The sequence below is a fragment of the Delphinapterus leucas genome, chromosome 19 (genome assembly GCF_059928025.1).
Source record: "Delphinapterus leucas isolate spDelLeu-1000000601 "Yukka" chromosome 19, BTC_Dleu_Yukka2, whole genome shotgun sequence".
Taxonomy (NCBI): domain Eukaryota; kingdom Metazoa; phylum Chordata; class Mammalia; order Artiodactyla; family Monodontidae; genus Delphinapterus; species Delphinapterus leucas.
This window is the reverse complement of record NC_143147.1, coordinates 58,899,461-58,924,101: the sequence shown is the minus strand read 5'-3', so window position 1 is coordinate 58,924,101 and position 24,641 is coordinate 58,899,461. Positions and strand designations below refer to the sequence as shown.

At 55.7% G+C, this 24,641-nt stretch overlaps 1 protein-coding gene across 7 annotated transcripts in view; it reads right to left on the bottom strand.

The window, feature by feature from the left end:
• Positions 1-15,629, bottom strand: part of SLC38A10 (solute carrier family 38 member 10) — a 44,895-nt gene extending 29,266 nt beyond the window's left edge. For 5 of the 7 annotated variants that reach the window (XM_022589346.2, XM_089901558.1, XM_089901557.1 and 2 more), the window contains exons 1-8: positions 15,222-15,629; positions 12,502-12,619; positions 6,913-6,958; positions 6,012-6,105; positions 5,666-5,809; positions 4,616-4,740; positions 1,780-1,882; positions 567-749 (exon numbers count right to left, since the gene is read on the bottom strand). In XM_022589346.2, coding sequence (XP_022445054.1) covers positions 567-749; positions 1,780-1,882; positions 4,616-4,740; positions 5,666-5,809; positions 6,012-6,105; positions 6,913-6,958; positions 12,502-12,619; positions 15,222-15,320 — 912 coding nt within the window. In that variant the 5' untranslated portion in view covers positions 15,321-15,629. Of the gene's footprint in view, positions 1-566; positions 750-1,779; positions 1,883-1,964; positions 2,186-3,215; positions 3,330-4,615; positions 4,741-5,665; positions 5,810-6,011; positions 6,106-6,912; positions 6,959-12,501; positions 12,620-15,221 lie in introns of those variants that run through there. The other 2 variants (XM_089901560.1, XM_089901561.1) reach the window with 2 other exon arrangements.
• Positions 15,630-24,641: the final 9,012 nt, after the last annotated feature.

Genomic DNA, 24,641 nt, shown 5'->3' with positions numbered 1-24,641 from the left:
ATGGCGCTGGGCCTACACACACGACAGCAAACAAAACTCAGCCTCTCTCAAGGTTCAGATGTCCTTTGTCAAATTATCAAAACTTTCCCTTACACAAATGTAAAGAGAATGGTGGCCTGAGCCCAGCGTTCATCTGCCCACCCGGCCAGCCATTATCAGCTCCTGTCAGTTAAACCAGCTCTTCTGAGTTCCCAAACACTCCTCTCCCACAAGGTTGTGCTGAAGCAAGCCCCTGATTTCCTGCTACTTCTCCGATGTGGGGGACAGCAGGGAAGTCACAGGACACGAGCCTAACCTGCTTGGACACTGGGCCTGACTCCACATCTCCTGCTGGAATCGACCCGATTGATCTGGGGCTCTGTTCTCCAAAGTTGGTTAAAAAAAAAGATCCCTATTAAAAGATATCATTTTAATTGGAGTTTTTAATTTTTAACTAGGAAAAACTCTTCCTACTACCGCCCAGGAAAATAAAGAACTAGCAAAAGCCACTTGAGGACAACATAACTGAGACCAGGACAGAGACAATTTCGGGCAGAACGCTGTCCAAGGGGCCCTGAGCACCTTACCTGCTGCTCAAAAAGCAGCGTGTTCAAGGCCTGTCTGCAGGGCAGGATCATCATGGGGAAGCCTACGGCCACGGACATCATGAAGCCCACACGGATCATCTCGGTCACCAGGTTGGAAGGGAAATGCATGAGCACGTTGCCCGCGGTGGCCTCGGTGAAGCTCACGTAGCCGAAGAAGCCCACCTGCAGGGGGACGACAGAGGGATGGAGGGGGCATGTGGTGAGAGGGGCGCACCCTCCCCGGAACAGCCGCGAGCCTCATCACGAGCAGCTGCAGCAAGACCAAGGCCCCCCAGCTCCTGGCTCGTAAACAACCTCCTTGACAAGCAGAGGCTGCAGGTCTAAAGGTGAGAGTCCGATGTGGCTTCTCCCCACTTGGACAACAGGGCACCAAGAGAAGGGAGCTGCCTGCATGGAAAGGGAGCATCAGAATGCCCCATGAGCCCCGCAGAGGGGCTGGACTTAATCTGGCTCAAAACCCAAACCATGGGGTAAATCAAGGTCCCCACGAGCTCAGGCTCAGCGTGGACAACAATCTGACGGACCATTTGTAAAAACCAACAAGAATGGTGGAACCACAAAGTTCAGGGAAACAAGCCAGACTCTCAGTGAATTTATATCTCTATTTGCCATGTAAAAAAACAACGAAGGGGCTTCCCTGGTGGCGCAGTGGTTGAGAGTCCGCCTGCCGATGCAGGGGACACGGGTTCGTGCCCCGGTCTGGGAGGATCCCACATGCCGCGGAGCGGCTGGGCCTGTGAGCCATGGCCGCTGAGCCTGCGCGTCCGGAGCCTGTGCTCCGCAACGGGAGAGGCCACAGCAGTGGGAGCCCCGCGTACCGGGGAAAAAAAAAAAAACAACAACGAAGAGGAGAATTAAGAAGACTGGAGGGAAAATCTCCCAAAACATGAACTGTATCTGCATCTGTGGGCTGGAACCTGTGATATCCTTTCTCTGCTATTTCACTGTCTCCCACTTCTCACTGATGGACCACCTTTCTACAGCACATCAGTAGAGCTCTTGGGGAGGCTCCAGGCCCTGCGCTGAGGCACCCACGCTCCTCCCGGGATGGGGACAACACCACCACCTGGGGAGCAGGCTCACAGGTGGCCCTGGAGCTGAGTGGGCACTGGGATGGGAAGGAGAGAGGGCAGGCCTGCGCTGGGGGACTGGAGGAACTGTGCAAGGGGGTGGGGTTTGAAAGGGTTCCTACCATGACATAGAAGGTGGTGACCACATTGAGGGAGGAGGCGAAGATGGAGCTCATGGCTTTCACTGATGGCTCATCCAGGCTGTCATAGGTGGGCAGGACCTGGCTGTATAAAAACGAGCGACTTCACGGAGCCGATTCCAGAGACAGACACACCTCCCCCGGAGCCCCAGCCGAGTCTCCAACACCTGCCTTCCCATCATGCTGGCCACCACTGGAGCCGAGGCCGAGCTCTCACAATACTACAGACAGTACTCAGAGCCCTCCCTGAACGTGATCTCTGTAAACATTTCAGAAGTGCCACAGGATGAAAGGCCGTTTGTTCCACTGCAGCAGGAGCGTGACCGCTCCGGGCTGGGCTGAAGCACCCCGTGTTTACAGGGGAAGCAGGAAGCGGTTCAGAGCATCGCTGTCAAAAGAATGGAAAGTTAAACAAACAAGCCGGGCTGCCTGCCCATCTCAGCGCCTCAGCGAGGGGCTCAGAGCCGGCGTGGACCCAGCTCTGCGACGGGAAGAGTGGCTTCAGTCCCACGGCCCACAGCCAGCAGGGCAGTGCCGCCAGGCCTGGGAGGGATGCGTCCATGCAGGCTCTCTGCAAACAGCAGGCAGGGACCCTGCACCTGCGAGACGTGGGCCCCACGGAGGCAAACAGGAAGGGGCGGGGGGGTGGGTGGGACGGGGGTCTCCTGTGCAGCCCTGAGAGGAGAAAGCAGGGTGACGCTATGCTGAAGGCTCAGGCTCAGCACCAAGGGAGACGGGGCCAGCGGTCACGCCACGCGGGAGGCCGGGAGGGGGCGCGTCAGGACATAAATGAAACCACAATAGTCAGTGGAGCCAAATCCCAAAACCGCCTTAAAAAAAGTGAAAGGAGAACAAAGAGGACCCGCTAACGTTATTAACAGCAAACGACAAGGATGAGGATGGGGGAGGCCTGGCCGGCAGAAGCTGGCACCGTCCCCCGGCCCTGTACACCATCCCATCAGCTACCCACAGTGGGCAGGGGTCACAGCAGACAGCTGTCCTCACCTCGGCCCGGCGGAGGGCAGCGGGTGGCCACACGCCCATGCAGCCCAGGGAGGCGGCAGAGGACCTGCAGGGGAACTGGCACCATCATCTGGGTGCTGACCAGCTCCTTGGACCAGAGTGGGGTCCATGCCAGGGAGCCCCAGCACCAGATCTCGGGACAAGGGCGTCCCACCCCAGCCCCCAGCACACACAGGGAGAAGTCCCTGCCCAAGAGCCGCTGACACTGAGGGGAGGGGGCTGTGCCCTGAAAGTGGGGATGGATGCGTGTGGAACGACCACAGTCCCCGCCTTGCTCCCATCCTGCCTGGGCCCCAAGGACCCCTGATGGTGGCAGCCAGACCCCCGTGGTGGGCCAACCCAGCACCCACAGAGCACTTGCCCACCTCGCTGAGCAGCCATGTGACTCAGTTTACCTGAGTCAGAGGAGTCCGCCTGTCTCCCTGCACAGCCTGGGCCTCCACGTGCTCAGTGCTCTCTCCGAGCTTCTTTGGGCCGCAGGGCCAAGTGGTCCTGCACCACCACGTACTCATTTACTGCGAAGTCAGACCAGAAAGGGCCACACAGTGATGGCACAGCGGAGGCCCGTCCCGTCCAGGACGGGGAAACCAGCCACACAGCCGGGGCCGTGGTCACCCGGCAAGAGCAGCAGGGCCCCCGCCCCACACGTGCTCTGGGGCAGACTTGCAGGGGAGGGAAGAGCCGTCTCTGCCCTTGGATGCCCCCAGCTCTGGACCCCTCAGCACCGCTCCCTAGGGAACGTGAGTGCCTCTGCAGGCCCTGTGCCCTCCATGAGCAGCAGACGGGACATGTGCTCACAACCCCTCCGGAACCCATAACTCCACCTGAGAACCAAACCCAGCAGACGTGCCTGACTACAGAGCAGCCACCACCAAAAGCCCGACCAGGGTTTATTTTCAAAGAAGCAAACTCAGACAAAAAGGACAACCGGTAACTAGGTACATGGCAAAAGGATGTAACTTCTGTCACTGATTGTAACAGGGACATTAAACAGCAAGAGTGGAGAGTGTTCTGGTGGAAACCAAGCTGCCAAGAGAGACGAGAAGTGGGAAACCACGATTTGGATCTCGCGTGTGGGTGTAAACACAGCAGTCTGAACAGTCTCATCTGTCACATTAGTTTACGACTGGCACAGTTGATGCCCGTAGAGTTGTGGGGGGCTGCTCTGCCAGCCCCCCCGCCACCGATGGTCCCTTCCTATCCCCGCCGGATTTATGCCTCTCTTTTGAGCGGGTTACCACCTGACTGGGCATGAATCACAGGCTCCTGTCATTTGGTAGAGAAGATAAGGCTACTGGAATTAAGGAAATAGCTGCTCTGCATTTACAAAGCCCTGCATGCCAGAGAGCGCACGCCTGCTCACATGCACGCGCACATACACACACAGGCCTCTGAAAGCATCCCAGCGGCAGTCTGAAGTCAATGTTTGTGCAATTTCCTCTTAAATATTCTCACACGAACAGCTAAATTCTGGCAAAATGCTCGGGACTCTGTGAGTCAGATGGTTTGGGGCTGTTCTGTGTTCCCCACAGCCAACTCTACTCGTGGGGGATTTGGCAAACTCGGCGCTCTCACCAACGTGCCGGCAACACATCTTGGGAATAAAGTCGATTTCTCCCTCACTAAACATCTAACTCCCACCCTGAACCCAAAGCAGGAAGGCCACGGTGAAGAACGCATTACTCCTCGTGGCCTGGATCAACCACTGAACAAAACAGTGCTTCCCTCTCCCAGGATCATAGCCCCACTTCATAACACACTCACACCCGGGGCCCTGGGAGCAGGCAGTACTTACGACTGGCAGGCAAAGGACATGCCAAAGATGGGGATGCAGCGGAAGACACCCTCCCAGCGGATGTAGCTGACTCGCCGCAGCCACTGCCCACCAAAGAGGCCGTGCTTGAGGGAGGAGAGCATGATCTGTGAGGAGAAGAAAGCAGAGCTTGGCACCAGACAGCAGACACAGGTGGGACTCGGGCCAGGGCCAGGCAAAGAATGGATGCTGCCTGCACCACAGTGGGAAAGAGACAGCCTACAGCCTCTGGCACAGTGCCACCTGGTGCCACCAGCTGGAGGGGCCGGGGGTGGTCCACGGTCCCGGGGCCGCTGCCCTCTGCTGTGCTGCAAGCTGGCCGGGTGCTGCCCAGAGAAGCGCATGCTGCAGGGCCTCCTGACATCGGGGGCAGCTGCCTGTCCAGGGCTGCTTAGCGCAGACGGTAAGCAATGAGGCCCACTTGGTGGGCCCCAGTCGCCTCCGGGACAGGACAGTCCCCCAACCTGGCAGGTCCTTGCCAGTCCTGCACGGACATGATTTAAAAGACAAACCCATCAAAAAAAAAAAAAACAAAGACAAACCCATTGAGGACAAGACTGTCTGGAAAGGAGGGGAATGGTCACCGGGCTGGCCCTCACAGCCAAGGGACGCTGGGAACACCGCCGGGTGCTCGGTCTTCTAAGGAAAGCCCACTGCACAGATTCTCACGTTCTGCTCCCGCAGGTCTGATCAGGGGCTCAGGCCCAGGGGCTCCCACTGAGGGCCTCCCAGGCTTGGGAGGAAAGGGGCACCCTGAGTGTCAACTCCACGCTGTATCCCACCCCCAGCCTGTGATAAACACTCACTGGAAAACAGCTGCTCGCCCCCTTGTGACAAAAGGCTGGCCTCCTGACTCCTGGCCACAAACCCCATATGAAAGGTCTTTCGTGAACTGAGGAGCATCACACTTTCACTCCCTGCCCTGGAGGCCTCCCCTCCCCTGCCGGCCCCGTCTATCCACCGCGCCCCTGTGGACGATTCTGCATCACCGTCCTGTCATCCTTGGAAGGCGGCTGGTGGCCCAGCACTCACCACGCACACGAACACGGCATAGAAGATGAGGGCCATGGCGCTGAAGGACTGGACGGAGGCCATCACGTTCCTCTGCAGGCTGAGCGGCAGCACGACGCACAGGGACACCGCGAAGAGCAGCAGCACGCGCGAGGCGCCCGTGACCTGCAGGGCGCGCCAGCGTTGCCCCAGTTAGTCCCTGGGGTTCCCACCCGGAGCCCCGGAACTGACCCAAGGCCCTTCACCACACAGCATGCTGGTCTCGGCCCCCCTCCCACTACCCGTCTGAGATGTGGACTTAAACAGTGTCCCTGGGCTGCCACGCAAGCAGCCACAAGCCTTCCAACGCACGTGCAGATGTCCTTACCTGAAACCCAAACAGCCGAGCAAAGAAGTTGGACCCCAAGTCGCCAATCACAACGTAGAAGGCGATGCAGGTTCCCAGCATCAGCCCAATCATGCTGCAAGGAAGGCAGGCGCGGGCTTGAGAGCTGAGCACCAGGGTCCCGGGGAGCCCCAGACGTGCCCCCATCCCTGCTGGGTGGCCGCTGACACGCAACAACCCAAGGGAGGGGCTGAGTGGGAGATGTGGTATCAACATTCAGCGGTTTACAGGGTTTGGCTGTGGAGTTTGCTATTTTACTCAGAATGAATATTGAGTAACACTGAACTCTTCTTTATGTGGCATTACATTTTTCTCTCCACAGGAGGTTCTAAAAGTTCTTTCAGGTGCTACAGAAATGCACTGTGATGTTAGACAAGTTAAAAGAACAATCGACTGCTTTAGAAAAGGTTATCCTTTTCAGTTTGCAATTCCCTAATTTAGAAGCCTAAAAGTGCAATTTCCCAGCCATTTTTTCATCTCATAAAATTTTACTCCAAAGGGAGAATATGAGTTTAATGCCACCTTTATGCAACAGTGTCCGGGGCAGGGGGCGGGGTGGGGGGTGCGTATGAGCTTCAGGAACAGAACCAAGAGATGAAGTGCAGCCGTGGGAGCGCCCCCTCGCTATGTTCCCTGGGTTTTCCATTTTTATATTTTTCTTAGTAAGACTTAAATACGGCTTTCAGCCTTGACACTAATCATTTTAAGGGTACAATAAACTGAACTTTCAGCTATTTAGTAAGTAACACTTCAGAGAAATATTTTAAGCTATGAACCAATCCGCATCTAAAACATACAGCTCATTGTGTAACAATCCTCCAGTTTCTCTTTGGCCACAGGTGAAGAACAGAGAGAATTACCCCAACAGAATGGCACCACCTACCTGGTCTCCACCAGCATCTTCCCCGCTTTTCCGTAGGCGTGCAACGCTAGTGGGCGGAGGGTGGGGGAGAAAATGAACAGCTCAGTCCAACAGTGGGAGAAGCACATCAGTAAAAATGTTACTAATAAAAGCTGTGAAAGGCAATTGGACAAAAACCTGCAGGTCTGGAGTTCCATGGATGTAAAGGGGATATTTTATTTTATTTTATTTTATTTTGCGGTACGCGGGCCTCTCACTGTTGTGGCCTCTCCCGTTGCAGAGCACAGGCTCCGGACGCGCAGGCTCAGCGGCCATGGCTCACGGGCACAGCCGCTCCACGGCATGTGGGATCTTCCCAGACCGGGGCACGAACCCGTGCCCCTGCATCGGCAGGCGGACTCTCAACCACTGCGCCACCAGGGAAGCCCTAAAGGGGGTATTTTAAAATCTTGGTCCCATGCTCTTTTTCAGATCTACCTTCAACAAACAAGAATCACAGCAAATAAGAACAAAGCCAGTGTGGGTTGGTTTTCTCACACACACAAAAAAAAAGGAGAGAAAAGAAAAGGAAAGAAAAAAAGACAAGAAAAACCATCCCAGCGAAGTAACAGTTTATCTCTGGGCAAGCCGGGCAGCTGTGAAGGAAGCTGAAAGAGGCCTGCCTGGGGCAGAAGCTGCACAGGGGTAGGGGGTGCCCAGGAGGGCTTTCAGCCTAGCCCCAGCACATCTGGTTTTCACAGCCACACCAAGGGGACCTGGCTAAGGGCCGCTATGTCTCCTCTGTAATTTCAGAAGAAAATCTCAGATGTGGTACTTTGGAACAGGAGGGGACAAGTACATTCGGGCCTGCCCCCACCTGCCCTGCTGGTGAACAGCGCGTCCTACAGCGGAGAGGAGCCCCTCTGCCCTTCCTTCCTGACAGTGGAGCTGCTTCTTGCAGAGGCGAGATTAAGAGCTGACTCAGCAGGTCCCTCCCAGGACCTAACAGTGGCCGGGAACCCCTGTGTCCCATCCCCACAGTCCAGCAGGACGAGGGCAGAGAGAAGCTCTGGTCTCCCAGGAGCAAGCAGAAGGGGGTGCATGTGACAGCACAGCCCCAGCTTCCTGCCCCTGTCCCTCCCTCACACAGCGCCAGGGCCGCCCAGGAGACTGGGAAAGTAGGGAACATGAAGGTCGACTGATATGAATGAGTCCAAAGATGCTTGTTACTTTCAAATTACTTAGGAAAAGGCATGACACTGCCAAAAGCAAGTGAGCGTGGCACCTGACCCGGGCTACACAGCCACAGGGCAGGTGGCCTTGAGAAGCAAAGGGGGTCACTCTGCTGGGGAGGTCACTTCAGCCTCCCAGCTTGTCTGACTACTGCACAGACACTCGCACCTCAGGGTCATCTAAGACACAGAGCCCGGTGCCCCAAACGTGAAGGTGCCTAGGGCCCAGCCATCCCATTCCTTTTCCTTCTCCAAAAAGAAGCTGAGCATCTCAGCGTATTCCAAATGCTCAGAGCACCCTGCCACAGAAAGTTCCAGAACACACCTGCATTCTGGACAGAGGAAGCTAATGTTGCTCCAGGAAGCCAGAGGTCAAGTCGGGAGGTGGCACCTCTTCACCCAGAAAGACTCGACTGGTTCCTAGAACGACACCCTCACGGGGCTGCCCCCGAGTTGCTGCTTGTGCTGAGATGGCCTGTGGTTCCAGCCCCGTTCTCACCCTTTCCTCACCTGGGCCAGCCCCCCCCACACCCCTCCCACCATTTCAAGTGTCCATCCCTCAGTAACCTCTAATCCCGTCACAGATACAAATACCTGGCAGCCCCCCGGCCCTCAGCCTCTTGCCTGGCAAGCCGGGGACTGCCCTCCTGCCCCTCTGGGCCGGAACCACAGCACCAGACTTGCCCCGAGAGGCTGGGAGGAGCGTGCGGGGTGGTCTCTGAGAAGGTGCGTCCCTTCCCCACGCTCCTGGGTCGGGCCTTCCCTCTCCATCTGTGATAGGCTCGCTGCGGCTCACGGGCCAGGCCTCACGGGGGCCAGGAGCCGGCACTCCCACCAGGTGCGGAGCCAGGACTGGTGTCAGGAGGGGCTCTCCAGTCTCCCTGGAGACGCTGGCTCAGCTCGTCCTCCTGGGGCCATGGCCTCGCTCACGGCTCCATGGCCGCTGTGTACACAGAACTGACTCTTAGCCCGCCTCGTTGAGTGTGGGACCCCAGCCCCACTCCCATACTCACCACCCACAGTCCAAGGCCTCCTGCCCGGCAGGCAGAGCGGGGAAGCACGCACCAAATCGTGCTGTTCAAGCTGAGGGCGATGACCTCAACCCAGCCCTCCCCAGAGCCAGGCCTTGGATGGCAGCTGACTCCCCACTGCCATCCGCCAGGGGGTGATGAGCATTTGCTGGATAAATGAGGGGTAGGGGGTGCAGAGAATCCTGGGTGTTAGAAAGGTTGGTTTTACGACCCTCATTTCCCAAGCCAAGTATCCACAGGTACAGGTCACGCAACCGCTGACAGGCAGGGAGGGACAGGTCCTCTGCAGGCCCCACCCAACCCATGAGCGGGCAGCAGGCTGACCAGGGCCACGGAAAGCCAGGCGGGCAGATGACAGGACCACAGACATGGTGCCAGAGCATCTGCTGCGCACAACTGAGCCCTCCGAGTTGGCTGCGAGGCCCGGCCACCCTCCTCGGGCAGGGCCCGGGTCAGAGTGGCCTCGAGGGGGCCACGGCTTCTGGGGGCAGTTGGCTATCTGACATAGCTGTATATCTTCTGAAAATGGAGTTTGAAAAGTCCACTCAAAAGTAGGCCATGCAGGGCAAAGGAGGAGCAGGTAAGAAGTGGACCAGCCCATAAGCAGCAAACAAGACACCACAAAAACACACACAAAACACCAATAAAAAATCCACCAGTGTTTATTTCCCCAAACTGGCAAAGTTCATTCTCCAGCGATGCCTACGCACTGGCCAGAGCGGAGTGAGCAGAGCTATGGTTATTTCCAGGGAGGGACCAAACAGAAATATCGCAAACTCAAACGCTAGAAAACCACCGACCCGTTCCTCGGAGCGCGGACAGTTTAAAAAGGTTATTTGTTCAAGCTGCGACAGCCTTTCTAGGAATTTCCGCACCATGGCCTGCACTGTCTCCAGGTCTGTCCATCTCCTTGACCCCCACCTGCCTGATGCCCATGGGCCCAGCAGACATGTGTTGGGGGCTCTGTTGACAGAGACTGTATTTCCCCGGGCCTGCGGCACGAGGATGCAGTGAGCACTCTCCTCCTGGGCCACCTTCTCTGGCTGCAGCGCAAGCTCTGGGCCAGGAGAAGGCAGAGGACAAGAGAAAGGCCTGCAGGCAGCAGGAGATGGCTCAGGAAGTGTGGGAGGGTTGCTGGCCCACAGGGTCCGAGAGATTCCCATCTCTTCCTGTCTAGGGCTCCTTTCCAAGCGGTGGGGCCTGTCCATTTCTGAGACTATGCCAAGACAGAGCCAAGATGAAGGGCAGCTCATGCTGCAGGCTGAGCCTGGGGGACTGTGGGAGTTCACACAACTGAGCCATCTTGTTTGGTACCAAAGACATAACCAGAGACCACTGGTGGTTTCTGATCCTTTTTGCTTCTAGCAGTTAGAATTGGGCTGCAGTCACCACAAGCAGTTAAAGGTAGGAGCCCCAGCCAGCCATGCAGAAGGGTGTCCATGGGTAGTTTTCTTCAATCTTTCACAACTAGCCAAACCAGTTTGCCTTCTCAGGGACTTTCTAAGAATACTCAGACAGGCAGCTGTCAAAAACCACGGCCTCCCCAGGCCAGGGTCACCCATCCTCTTTCAGGGCACAGCCAAGCACTTCGTGGGATGTCTGCTACAGGAACCCTCAGTGGGGAGAAAGGGTCACCCTAAAGGCCATGGCCCCACAGACGGAGGAAGGAACCTGCCCAGGAGCACATTTAATCCCAAGTAGAATTTGGTCTCATGTGTGGGGTGGGGCGGGGCGCAAATTTAGCTGATAAATTTCACTTCCCCAAATGACTCCAATAGCAATATAAGAGTCTGACAGGGACTTCCCTGGTGGCACAGTGGTTAAGAATGTGCCTGCCAATGCAGGGGACACGGGTTCGAGCCCTGGTCCGGGAAGATTCCACATGCCACGGAACAACTAAGCCCATGCGCCACAACTACTGAGCCTGTGCTTTAGAGTCCATGAGCCACAACTACTGAGCCCACATGCCACAACTACTGAAGCCCGCGCGCCTAGAGCCTGTGCTCTGCAACAAGAGAAGCCACCGCGGTGAGAAGCCCACGCACTGCAACGAAGAGTAGCCCCTGTTCGCTGCAACTAGAGAAAAGCCTGCACACAACAACAAAGACCCAATACGGCCAAAAATAAATAAATAAATTGATTACTTAAAAAAAAAATACTTAAAGAAAAAAAAAGGTCTGACATCACCATTCTCATCAGAACGGAGAGAGAAGGAAGCAGCCCTTCAGTTTTGAGGTCAGAACAAATGTAAGTACCTCCATGCCAATGCAAAGTAGGCAGACTGGAAGGAAACCAGAGGTCACGCTGCCAAAAGCCCACATGTGGGGCCTGCAGATGTTTTTATTTTGTTTGGCCCCTGGAACTCTGCACACCACTTCCTCTTGCTGCCTCCTCTCTGCCGTGACAGCTGTGAGCTGAGGGCCCAACCAGGCCCTCCACGAGCGGACGCAGCATCCTGGCTACACACTAGCTGGAGGGTCAGGGACTTCCAGCCAGAGGACAGGAATTTTCCCTAGAAGTGCTCAGGGCCGGCTCCTGAGACCACGTGCATTGGTATTTCAACACCCACACCATGTATCCCCAGAATGGAGTGCAGAGCTGAAAGTTCCGAGGCAGTGGAGAGAATGCAGCCTGCACACATCACCCTGAGGTGGGCAGGAGAGTGAGGGACCCTGCCCTCAGAGCCAAGTTTCCCAGGAAATAGTCAAACTGAAAGGAGGCGGAAAGCACAGCCTTCTCTGCCTCGGCTGAAATCAAAGGAAGCAAGAAAGATCTAGAGGAAACGAAATTGCAACCAACAACAACAGGAAACAGAGGACGGCACCGAGGAGATGGTGACTTGCTCCCAGCTACAAACCCGAGCCCAAGGACAGTGTGCCCATGGCATTCGAAGTGGGGATGTGCAGCAAGATCCCAGTCAGGCAGCTCGGAAGGAAGGTTCTGGGGACTCTTGGGCACAGGAGCGGAGGCTGCTGAGGCTGCCTGAACTGAGAGAGGGCTCTCTGTGTGGATTTGCATAAAGGGGAGACAGGAGAATGAGTATCACCTCAATTTTAAAATGTGTGTTGATGTTAAGTCTTTTTTTAATTGCATTAAATTTTAAAATAAGAAACTGCTGTTCAAAGGAATAAAGTGGAAGAAAAGTAATTAAAAGAATAAGGCCCAGGGACTTCCCTGGCGGTCCAGTGTTTAAGACTCCACGCTTCCAATGCAAGGGTCACAGGTTCAATCCTTGGTCGGGGAACTAAGATCCCACGTGCCGCATGTACGGCCAAAAAAAAAAAGAAAAGAATAAGGCCCAAACCACTGCACTTCTTAAGAAGGCACTGAGAAAGGTCCAGCGCTCCCTGGGGAGGCGATGCACTCACCCAGGCCAGCGTAGGTCCTCCGCTTGCTCAAGCTGGCGGCTTTCACCAGGAACATGCACGACTGGTGCGTCATCCAAGAACAGAAGACCAAGAGCAGGGCCCCCAGGACGATGCCACACTGTAGGGTTGGGAGAGAAAGAGATGTTAACAAAATAAAGCTACCCGGCATCTTTACCTCTCACACTGAACAGCATGTGCGACGACCAACAGCCCTCCCCACGGCCCCCGCCCCCTAGACACGAGGCCCCAGCTCTGTTTAGTTCCCGTGCCTATGGGCAGCGGTTCCTAGCATTAAAAGGACAATTTCCTGGATGTGGTGGCCACAGGCTCTGTCCAAAGACATAAAGCCTGTGCATGACCCCAAAAGAGCACCAGGGACACTGGTTCCTTCCCAGCCCCTCCCAGAGTCTCAAGGAACAGCAAGGGGTTGCCAGTCTCCCCAGTTCCCTGCAGACACCCTACAGCAAACCACCTTCCAGCCACTTGGATCAACAGCTACGAGTGATAAACACATTCTGGAAGGAAGAGATTAAAAATGACATTTACGCCTTTCTTATAAGTTAAACAGACACTCACCATCTGACCAGCAATTGCACTCCTAGGTATTTACCCAAAAGAAATGAAAACATGTGTTCATGCACAAACCTGCATGCCAATGTTTACAACAGGTTTATCTGTAATCCAAAAACTGAAGAAACAACCAACTGTCCTACTAGCATCTAGCAGAGCGGAACGCACACACAGCCCACGACCCAGCTCTCCTGCACGCAGGTCACCACCCCACAGAATGCGTCCACAGGGTCAAAGCCTGTGCACAAGTTTCAAAGTACTCCAAATAGGAAACACCATGCCTGCCTAGTAAAGGTTAAAAAACAGATAAATTGAGGAATGCTAGCCAGACATCGAAATGTACCTACAACATGACCCATTCACGTAAAGTTAAAATCTGGCAACACTGACCTGTGGTACTGGGGGTAGGAGGGGGACCCTCAGTAAGAAGGCAGGGCTGGAGGGTGCTGGCAATGCTATGCTCCTTAAGCTGGGAACTGGCTACATGTGTTTGTTAATGTTAGGAAAATCCATCAAGAGTACACCTAAAATGTGTCCACTTTTCTGTATGCATGTTACACTTCAATAAAATGTTAATTCTTTTGAAAAAGTACCCAAATTACTAAAACCAAACAAACAAAAAACGCAAACCAAAACTTTTTTTAAATGACCTGGCTGCCAGATCAAAACACACATCTCCAAATTGCCCATTGACCTCACATTGTGTTCTGGCTGACGGCTTCTCACGGAGAAGATGCTGAGAGATGAGTGAGAGAGTGTCCTAACTCAGCCAGGCCCTCGGAGCAGGGCAAACCACTTCCAGGTCTTGGATTGCATGCAGACCCCCACCTCTAAGCTCTTCCCCAGGCAAGTCAGCCTGGCCCATGTTTAAATGCTCTGGCAGGGGCCTCGTGCCCAGCACATGGCAGATACTCAAATCTGAATCACCACAGCCCTACCATGGTGGCACTTGGCAGACAGGCATCAAGGATGACAGCACTGCATTTACAGATGCAGGACCAGCCAACTACACATCCCAGGATGCAGTTCTGCGCCAGGCAAGTCGCAACGCACGCTGGGACATGTAGTCCTTCCAGAAACAGGTGGCCGGCTCACACTGCGATTCACACACCGAGACACAGATGTTGCCCCAGGGCTTCTAGAAGCCGCCAGCGTGGCCTTCCACATAGGCCTGCAGTCTCTGTCCTCCTGCCAACATGCTCACCAACCAAGTCAGATCAACCACTCACATGGGAACCATAAACGCATTTTCTTTCTTTTTGCTAGTTTTATCCAAAAGATGATAAATATGAAAAATGCAAAGTGTTAATCTAAAATTAAACGACTGGTGCCCATTTTCAGTTCCAAAATGTCCATCTTATTTTCATTTTTTTCCACCTATTTGGTTTCATCACATAAGACTGGTCTTTGAAGCCTTGCTGGCCACCTGTTCTTCTCTGATGTCCCACTCCTCCTCCCCCAGCCTTAAGCAACCCAGGTAGTGGACAGCTCCTGCCCTAGGAGGCAGGTGGAGCGGCACCTCCACCGTGGCACACAGGAAGCTAAGAAGTTCATTTTTAGGAAAGAGGTTACCCAATTTGATAATTCCATCAATCTCCCTTTTCTAACGTACCAAATGCCTGTCTATTTGTGAATTAAACAGAAGCCAAATGAATTCACACCTCAAAAATGGTGAGTTTCTTTCATGCAGTATTTAATGTTGGGATAACACCAATTCTTTAACATTTCAGATTTTTTCAATCAAGGTAACATTGGCATACAGTGAAACGCAGAGATCTTAAGCGTACACTCTGGAGAATTTAGTAATCACCTTGTAACCAACACCCCAATCTAGTTCCAAGGCCTGGGGGTTTGACTTGTGTGCTTCTGAATACAAGTGCAGTCAGGTCAGAGTTTTAAAAAATAATAGTAAAGAAAAAGAACACTGAATCCTGTGGTCACTTTCCATTTTTGAAAGATCATTTTCTTTTGCTACACTTGCACTTCGGTCTGTTATTAATTATGCTTAAGTTTTTCACTGAGGAAATTCCTTCGGTTTCTCTTGCAGCCCCGAGGCGGAAGAGCTGCAGGGCCGCCTCCCCCAGCCCTAGTTCCCGTGAGGGGATGAGCCCGGGGCGGCGAGGGCGGCGACCACTGCCCACTGGACTCACCTGTTTGAAGCAGAAGGGCATGGTGAGGACACTGACACCTACTATGCTGTTCACTATGTTCGTGATCAGCCCCCAGTTGGAGGCGGCGGCCGCAGTCATAGCGTGGGGGCTGGGGGCCCGGGAGCCCCAGTCCGAGGCGCCGGGACGACGGCGGGGCGCGAGACCCTGAGGGGGACGGGTGGCTGCCTGGAGGAGGCGGCCTCGCGGGAAGGCGGCGGAAGCAGTCAACCTCCAGACCCCGCCAGACCCCACGGCCGCCTCATGGCTTCATTCCCCGCTGGCTCTCGCTGACCACCCTCGTGTCCCCACGCCCAGACCCAGAGCAGCCGCGGGGTGCCAGCCAGGATCACCTCAGCCCGGCTTCGCAGCCTCCCTGGCACACACACTTCCGCCTTCCGCGAGCTCCTCTTCCCGGAAGTGACGACAAGGAGGCGGGGCTCGGGCAAGGCGCTCAAGGCGAGAGGCGGGCCTGGGTGGAGCCTGCGGAGGCGGGGCCTGGGGAAGGCGGGAGGGCGAGGCCTGGGGGCGGGGCTTGACGAGGCGCAAACCAATGAGAGGTGGGGGCTGGGTCTGCAGGGTAGGGCATGCGGGGCGGGGCCGGGCGGCCGCTCACCTGTCCCAGCACCCCGCTAATCCTCCTGTGGACCTGGGATCCTGAGCCGTGTCTTTCCGGGCCTGGAGCACAAGGAACTCGACCCTGCGAGTTCCATTGTCACATACATATGGTATCATCAGTTTGGCCAATATGGTGAATAAAATGGAATCTCACTGTGGTTTTTAATTTGTTCTCCCTAATTACAAATGAGGTTAATCATCTACTCATATTTTTACTGTCCATTCACATTTCTTCTTGAAATGCTTATTCATTTTTGCCCATTTTTCTAATTAGCTGTTGATCTTACGAATTTTGCGTTCTTTCAATGTGCTTAGTAAGTAGCCCTGTGTCCCTCAATTGGAGTTTGTCTGATGTCTCCTCATTATATTAGTTTTTCATTGCTGTCATAACCACAAATCTAGCAGCTTAACCAACACAAATCTGCTCTTAACGTTCTGGGGGTCAGAAGTCCAGAATGGATCTCACCGGACTGAAATCAAGATGCGAGCAGGTCGCCCCCTTTCTGGAAACTCTCGTTCAGACTCCATTTCCTACTCATTGGGTGGCTGGCAGTATTCAGTTCCTTCGGGTGGTAGGAGCACGGCCCCCGTTTTCTTGCCAGCTGAAAACTGAGGCCCGTTCCCGGTTTCTAGAGGCTGCATTCCCTGGCTCATGGCCCCCTTCCTCCAACCTCAAATCTGGCAACAGGGTGAGGGGGTCAACTCCCTCTTGCTTCACATCTCTGACCCAGCCAGGAAAAGTTTTCCAATTTTAAGTATTCATGTGATTAGATTGAGTCCATCCGGATAATCCAGGATAATCTCCCCATCGCAAGGTCTGTAACCTTAATCACAGCTGCAAAGTCCCTTTTGCCATGTAAGGTAACATATTCACAGGTTCCCTGGATTAAGGGGTGCACATCTTTGTGGGGAGCCAGTATTCTGCCTACCCACACCCATGATGAAATTCAAGTTACATTTCTTTGGCAGGAATATCATGGATGTGCTGCTGTGTTTCCACTGAATCCTATCAGGTGCTGGATGATTTTGATTTGTCCCATTACTGGTGATGTTCTCTCTGCTTGCTTGATTAGATAGTTACGTTAAAGTTACATCTTTCTCCTTTATAAAAAATGAGTGGTTTGTGGGGAGGTACTTTGAAACTAACTGTCCTGCTCCTTGTCAAACTTGCAACGTACTAATGTATCGATATCACTGTGGTTTCCTATTGTATTCAGTGGGTTATCATCCTAGTTTCCTATTGTATTCAATGGGTTATCATCCATTACTATCACTAGTTATTCTGATGCTCAAATTTCCTGGACTTGGACGGTGACAGCCCCTTCAGCTGGCTCCTGTGTCCTGTGCTGCGTCCCCATCATTCTCTGAGCACTTCCTTGCTTTCCTGCACAATTAGATGTTCCTAGCTCATCCTGTACTTTTCCAGAATCAATCATTTCTCCAAGGAGCCCTGGGTCCTTCCAGTGGGAGACTAGTCATAGAGACCAAGATCTGGGCCCTGGGTGTGTGCTCAGCCATTGGGATGCCACTGCTCCTGGTCCCTCAATGGACAGAATTAGAAGACACACGTGTGTACCACACTCACATATAGGTTTCTTCCAACGTCCATCTAAATATATTGAAAGCCACACTTTCACAGCAACATCGCCAAATACCCCTGAGGGTCCAGGTCCACAGCGTTCATCTTGGTATTCTCCCTTTCCATACTTGTAACGCCCGAGTTGATGCTCCCCCACCTCACTTGGGCTCCAATACCCTCCCCTGGGCTGCCCCACCCCCATCCCGGACTCCCTCTCTATCCCACTCTGGTTCTGAGTGGCCTCCCACCTGCAATTCCCACTGACACAGTCACTCACCTCGCCCTGCACCACCTAAAGGTTTAGGGACTGAAGTGTAAAGCAGGGAAGGGCAGGGCTGTAGCTATTTCTGAACCTACACCCCCTCCATTCTTGATACCGACACATGAGTTCAATAAGCAGAGCTGACAGGACACCACTGTTCCATGGGAGCTTTCTGGAGCACAAAGACTTTGTGACCTGGGCATGTTAATGAACCACTCTGAGCCTGTTCTGGGGCACCCATCACTGAAGTGGCAGCAACTTTCCATTTGGTCGCTGGAGGTGACAGCCATGGGCACCATCAGGGGAAGGAGGGGAAGGGGGCTGGATGAGGGTCCCATCTCTGGAGGCTGGCGACTTAGGTCGTCAAACAGAGGGGCATGCTGACCCCACCTGGCACGTCTGTAGTGAGGTGAAGGATCCTGTTTCTCCCACACTGGGGTGGGGGGCCGGAGGTGGTGCCTGCTTTACCAAGGGTGAGCCCCTCTACCACCTCCTTCCCCTTCCCTTCCCTCTCCCCCACCTCAGTCCTCACCAGAGAAATGCAGGGACCCAGCCTGGGTTAAATCCACATGAGAGTTGTGGCTGCTTCAGAGAAGGGCTCTTGGAGAAGGTGGCCTGGGCCCCAGGAGCTGGTGGTAAGCAGAGCCAGGGCCATGGAGCTGGCTGTGCCCTGGCTACTGGGACACTGGATCAATCCTCAGTGTTTTCAGGTGTAAAATGGGGCTGATGACCCTGCTCTGCGATTCTCTGTGAGGTCACAGGTATAAGCCCCAGTGAGGGCTGGTCCCTTCTCTCCTGGAGAGCATCATTGTTTTTCGGCAATCCTCTGCTTTTTCATCTGTGTCTCTAGCTTCTAAACCAGAGGCATGATGGGGGGCCAGGAAGGTCCCCTGGAAATGAATACTAGGGGCCCTGGGGGGGGCTTGAGCATCAGGGACCCTGGCATGGGGTCTGGGCTTTCATCACCCCAGCAAGCAGGAGTTAAATGTTCATGCCAGCCCAGTGGCTGAACTGTCCAGATATCCAAGTTCCCATCCCCCTCTCTGGTTGGGTTCTCCCTCTTTCAGGCTGTGTCTGAGCAGAGCCTGGAGGCTGCCCTGAGCCCAGGGAGGTGGCCGAGGGAAAGAAGAGGGAGCCCAGGCCTGGTAGGCCCCTGGCCCTGACTCCCTGTACTCTCCTCCCGCTGTTTATATAACCCCAGAGCCATAAAACTGACAACAGGTCCAGCAGACAGGAATGGATTTCATTTAGCATCCGCTGGGCGGGGTGCAATTAGATCACATGCTTGGGGGAATCCACCAACCCCGTCCTACCGCCAGGCCTCCTCCTCAGAGGAAGGGGCAGTGCTGGAACCACGTGGAGTAACTGCATTCACAGGGAACCTCGTGACTGCCGCCCCCCCCCGCCCCGCCCCCTGGCCCCACACACACACTTGGCCGTGACCTTGGTTTTCTGGGTGGGGGTGGTCAGGTCTTAATGAGGTGTGAGAGGAGAGGGGAGGCCCTGGTGTTTTGCAAAGTACGTTTGCTCAGTTCATTTCATAGGCCCCTTTGTGTTGGGAGAGGGGAGCATGTGAGGTGGGGAGGCAGGGGCTGGCCCCACTGTGGCCTGGAGGATAGGAGGGTAATGATTATGTCCCCTCCTCCTCTGTCAGGGGCTGCCCAAGTTGGAGATACCTGGGGAGCTGCCCAGGTGCAAGGGAGCTTCGCTGGGGCTGACAAGGGGGAGCTGGGTGGGCCACCCTTAGCCCCCCACTGAGTGGGCCCAGTTTTGAGAGTCCATCCTTGGCCCCAGCCCCTAAAGCCACGGACCAAGGGTTTTTCCCAGATCTCAAGCTGTTGGTGACCGGTGCTGGCTCGGGCTCTGGGAGGAGGGCTAGGGGCCAGCAGCCCGGGAGAGGAAGACAGGAGAGGAGCTGCTCATGGGCACCTGGGCTGAGTGGGCCTGGGAGAGCCTTGGGGGCCGGCAGGGCCTTCCAGGGGTCTTGACACTGGTTCCCTCTGCCTCCAGGGGCCTCTGTCTGGAGCAGGGGCAGCCATGAGACCCTCTGTTGGAAAAACCACAGACTAACCATCCAGTCCTCCAGGGCCCCCCATGCAGGTCCCAAATCTCTGGAGACTGGGAAGGTCAGAAGCCCAGGAGGCAAGCAGACCCTGTCCATACCAGGGGCCAGGCCAGCTGACCCAGACCTGAGGGAGACCAGTAGCCAGCTGGGCCAAGGGTAGACCAGGCCTCCCCTCCTCAGGTGGCTCTGGGACCCAAGGGGTCACCCAGGGAGGCGCCCCTCTTCCCTTTCCTGGAAGGCAGGACACCAGAATGGGGTACTGGGGAGAGGCACCTACATTTTCTCCCAGCCAACAGCCTGGCCCAGATGCCCTCCCACAGCCCTCCCCAGGGACCTCACTGGACAGACCCACCCCAGGATGCCTGGTGGGGGAGGGAGAGGGCCAAGGGGTGTTTTCTACAAGAAATTGAGAAACTGCCATCAGCAGAGCTGCCTCCCAATGTCCCAGGACCCCAACATCCACTAATGAGGGCCTGTGACCTCCCAAGCCTGGGGCCATTGCTGCAATCTCCACCCTCACCTTCCTACCCTGCAGGCTTAAGGTGGATGTGACCCCCCACCCACCCAAATTCATGTGTGCATTCCTAACCCCAGTCCCTCAGCATATGGGGGGGGCCCTAATCCAATATGACCTGTGTCCTTACAAAAAGGGGGAATTTGGACACAGGCACCCACACAGAGAGAACACCTGTGAACACAGAGGCAGAGATTGGCATGATTCATCTACAAGCCAAGGAACGCCAAGGATGGCCGGCAGTACCAGGAGCTGGAAGAGAGACATGGAACAGATTCTCCCTCAGAAAGAACTGACTGTGCTGACACCCTGATATCAGACTTCTGGTCCCAGAACTGGGAGAGAATAAATTTGTTAAGTACCCCAGTTTCTGGAACTTTGTTACAGCAGCCCTAGGACACGAACATTACCATGCTGTCCATTCTGGACACTCCCGGGTTTCAGGCCCCTCGGTGTGTCCACACAGCAGGCCTCCCGCAGACATAGCCCCTGCCACGGCCTCATCTGCTCCGTCTGACAGGTTCATCCTTCCCCTCCTTGGCCAATGGTTCCCTGGTGCCCTTCTCAGCCACCCCGCAACCCCACCTTGGCCCTGTCTCTTCCTTTTTCCTGGCCACCCCTCGCTGCCCAAGCCAACCATGTCCTCCTATGGGGCCAAGTTCACAACACCACCTAATTTGCAGCGCTCACCCTGGAGAACCACAGAAACTCCCGCCTAATTCCTGCAGGTGGAGAGGGTCCGTGGGACACGCCACCTGGCCCAGGTTGTCAGCGCTCAGGGCATCGCCTGTGCCCACTGGGAGCTGACGCTGGGCTAAGTGTATAGTGATCAGCATCTCCAAGTGGCTTCCTGACCAGTGTCCATGCTGTCCTTCTCCCTATTAACAACATCTCTCTGTCCTTGTCAATGGCATTGTACCCAGCAAAGAGATTACTCTTCCCATCCCCCCTTTGCAGTCAGGACAGTCATGTGACTAAGACCTGACCAATGTTAGCAGAAGTGTTGGGTGAACTTCAGGAAAGCCTTTTCAATGGTCCTTTTTATCTCTCCCTGCCTCATTCCTGTTGCCTGGAATGCAGATGTGATGGCTGGAACTCCTGCAGCTGCCCTGGACCCATCCTTGACTTCTCCTTTTCAGTCAGAACCCTAATCCAATCTGTCAGGAAATCTTGTTGAGTCCATGTTCAGATACCCATGAATCTTACCACTTCCTCTGTTTCCACCATGGTCCCGGTCATCATCATCTCTTTCCTGGACCACTGCAATGCTCTCCTCACTTGGCACTTCCTGGCCTCCTTGCAGTCTGTTCATCACATGGCAGGCAGAAAGTCAGAGCTCCAACTCTTCTCACTCAGAGTAGAGCCCAGGTCCTGGTGGCAGCCTGGCCAGGGCAAACTTCTCGACTTCCTACTAGAGGCAGCCAATGGTAATCCCTAACTGTTACCCTCTCCATTTTACAGATGGGGAAACTGAGGCTCAGAGAGGCAAGGCGATTTGCTTAAGGCCACATAACAGGAGGCCAAGTGCCTGGGCACAGGTCACTGTGGCTCCAAGCTCCCTGCACGAGGGGCTGCTAGCCTCTGCCCCCTGAGCTGAGACAAGGGAGGTAGCATCTTCTAGCTGGTGGTGGAGTCCAGCACCGTGCCTGTGGGACTGGCTCCTGGGGATGCTTTAGGCCACGTTAGGGGAAAGGGGACACAGAGAACACTACTGCACCACTCCAGACCCGTCTCCAAGCTCGCCTTCATTTAAGCTTTGGGGCCTCATGTGGCCTCTGTAGACCTGGTCCACACTGGGGCCTCCCCTTTCCCTGGTCTGAGGGGGGAGCCCTTGGCCAGGTCCTATCCAGCAGCGGGGAATGGGAAGTGTGTCCCCAGGCCCATCAGGGAGAGCCTTCTGTGCAGCCAGGCTGAGCTGGAGAGACAGTGTGACCTTTATGATGTCCCTGGGATCAGACAAAAGCTTCAGATTGTAATCTTGGCCACCAAGAGAAAACTTCCCCTGAATCTCATTATCATCTTGTAATTAGAGGGGGTGGTTGAGAATTTGACAAGATGGAAAAACTGCTTTCATCTACTTTATTTATCCCCCCCTTTTTTTAAAAAATTCCAGACACGAGGCGAGAGCTGCCTGGGCACATAAGGTGCAGAGTCGCACGTCTGGACACAGGGACCCCCAGGCACCATCCCTGCAGGCCCTGCATGGGCGGGTGGGCTCCCTACCTAGGTCCCTGGGAAATTCACAAGGTGTTTCCCTTCCTGTTGGGGCTGGAGGCAGATCTGGGGGTGCGGGAAAGTCAGGGCCGTGTCTGAGCTCATTCTCCTGACGCACCAAGCAGATTAGGAGCTGGTACTTGACCCCAGCAGCTGCCAACCCCTAACCAGCAGGCCATGTGCTCCCCCCGCCTGCTCTGGGATTCCATCCTCCTTAAACCAGGATGCCAGGCTGTACCATGGCCACCTTCCGCTCAGCCTCAGCCTGGCAGATTGGGGCAGAGCCGGGCTGAGACCCCAGCATGCACTCAGCTCACCCTCCTCCCTGCCCCACGGACCCTCTGTGGAGCAGGCCAGCAAGAGGCATGAGGCCTCACGCCTGCTCCCCAGGCTACATCTGAGGAGTGGGGACAAAGGGTGGGATGTTCTGGCTACAGATGTGCGCGCCCCAGGCTTGCCAGGGTGAGCTACCTCGAAGGTTTTTTGAGCCGGCAGGAAACTGCCATTTCATGCTCCAGAAGGGAGGAGCCAGCAATGGTGGCCGGAGCCCGGCAAATGCCCACCTTCTTCAGCCCCTTCTGCATCTGGTCCTCCCAGGCCACAGAAGCGGGGACATCTCCCCAGGATGGGCCCCCTTCCAGGGCAGCGTCCCTGGGATCAAAGGTGTCACTTATCTCTCCTAAAAGGTGTGCCCCAAACACGGCTTGCCCAGGCACCACAGGGCCCATGGGCCCTGCTCGGGCTCCAGGGAAGGCTGTGACCCACAGGGTGGGAGGCAACCCTGGAAGGTCAGACGGTCCCCTTCATGTGGGGAAGTCCTGCCCTTGCCCTCGCCATTAGAACACTGAGCTCCTCCAGGTGGCCCCAACAGACCCAGAGTGATAAATTTCTGACTTCTCTTTGCTAGGTCGGGGGACAGGACTAGGATGGGGGGGGTGAGGGAGACACAGCTGGGAGTCCTGGGGCACAGTTGGGCCGCATTCAGGCTCCCCCATCCAGCAGCGGCAGCCCCCTCCCCACTCCCCCACCCCCCGCCCCAGGCTCCCTGCACCCGTGGCTGCCCTGCAGTTGGGCAGGACAGCGGGGCGGTGGGGAGGTATACAGGAATGTGACATGCCTGGGCGTGGGGTGCAGCTTCTGAGAGCTTCCCCAGCTGTGCAGAGGCCCAGGCAGATGGAGCCTGGGTAATTAGAGCCGGTGACAGCCGAGAGCTGATGGAGACAGGGAGCGCAGGACGGGCTGTCCCTGGGGACACAGCCCCCTCCACTCCCCAGGCAGAGGGCCGGAGCTGGGCCTGGGGGGACGACAGCCTTCACGAAGGCAGGGGTCCCGGGCAGGGAGGCTACAGATGGCGGGGGGGCAGGGCTGAGGGCAGGGGGCCTGGCCGGGCCCTCTGGATCCGCGCCAGGGCTTTGTCAAATCCTCAGGCCCCCTCGCAGGGTGAGGAACAGATTCTGCTCCAGCAGGACCTGGAGGAGCCCCACCTGGCGCCTGGCCCGAGGGTAGACTCACTCTTCATCTCTCCTTCAGAAGAGCTGCTGCTGACAGGGCTGTAGCCACCAGGCGGCCTTCAAAGCCTCTCCCCATCTTCCAGCCATCGGGCTGGACAATCATCTTCATCTGGCCTTGGTCTCCCCACTGAAATATAGCACTAACCACACACACACACACCGCCCACAGCCATGGCAGTCAATTAAGTGAGGCCCACAGAGGGCCTGGTACACAGCACGGGCTTAATCAATGAGGAGCTGCCCCCGCTGCAGCACTGCCCACCCCTTCCTCTAGAAGTGGCCACAGTGGGCCCTGCCACCACCTCTGCAGGTGAAAGGCCGGCCTCCGCTTGTGGACACTTGGCAGCTCACAGGCCTTCGACCCCAGGGATGGAGAGGCGGTCACCACGCCTGCTCTGTCAGGTGCCATGGAGGTGGAGTGGGCCACGTGTTTGGGAAGCAGCAGATGTGCGTGGGACGTGGGCGCTGTCACTGCCCACTAGTGTTATTACCGTTTTTTGGGTGCCCAAACACAGGCCGAGTTTTCAGATGACAGGAGAGCCAGTGAAATTCCAGGCTCGCAGGTGCTGAGCCCCAAGCCAGGCACCCGTTGCACGTCCAGGGCCCATCAGGGACCGGTGATGATGACAAGGGCCACCAGGCTCGGATTCCAGCCCGGGC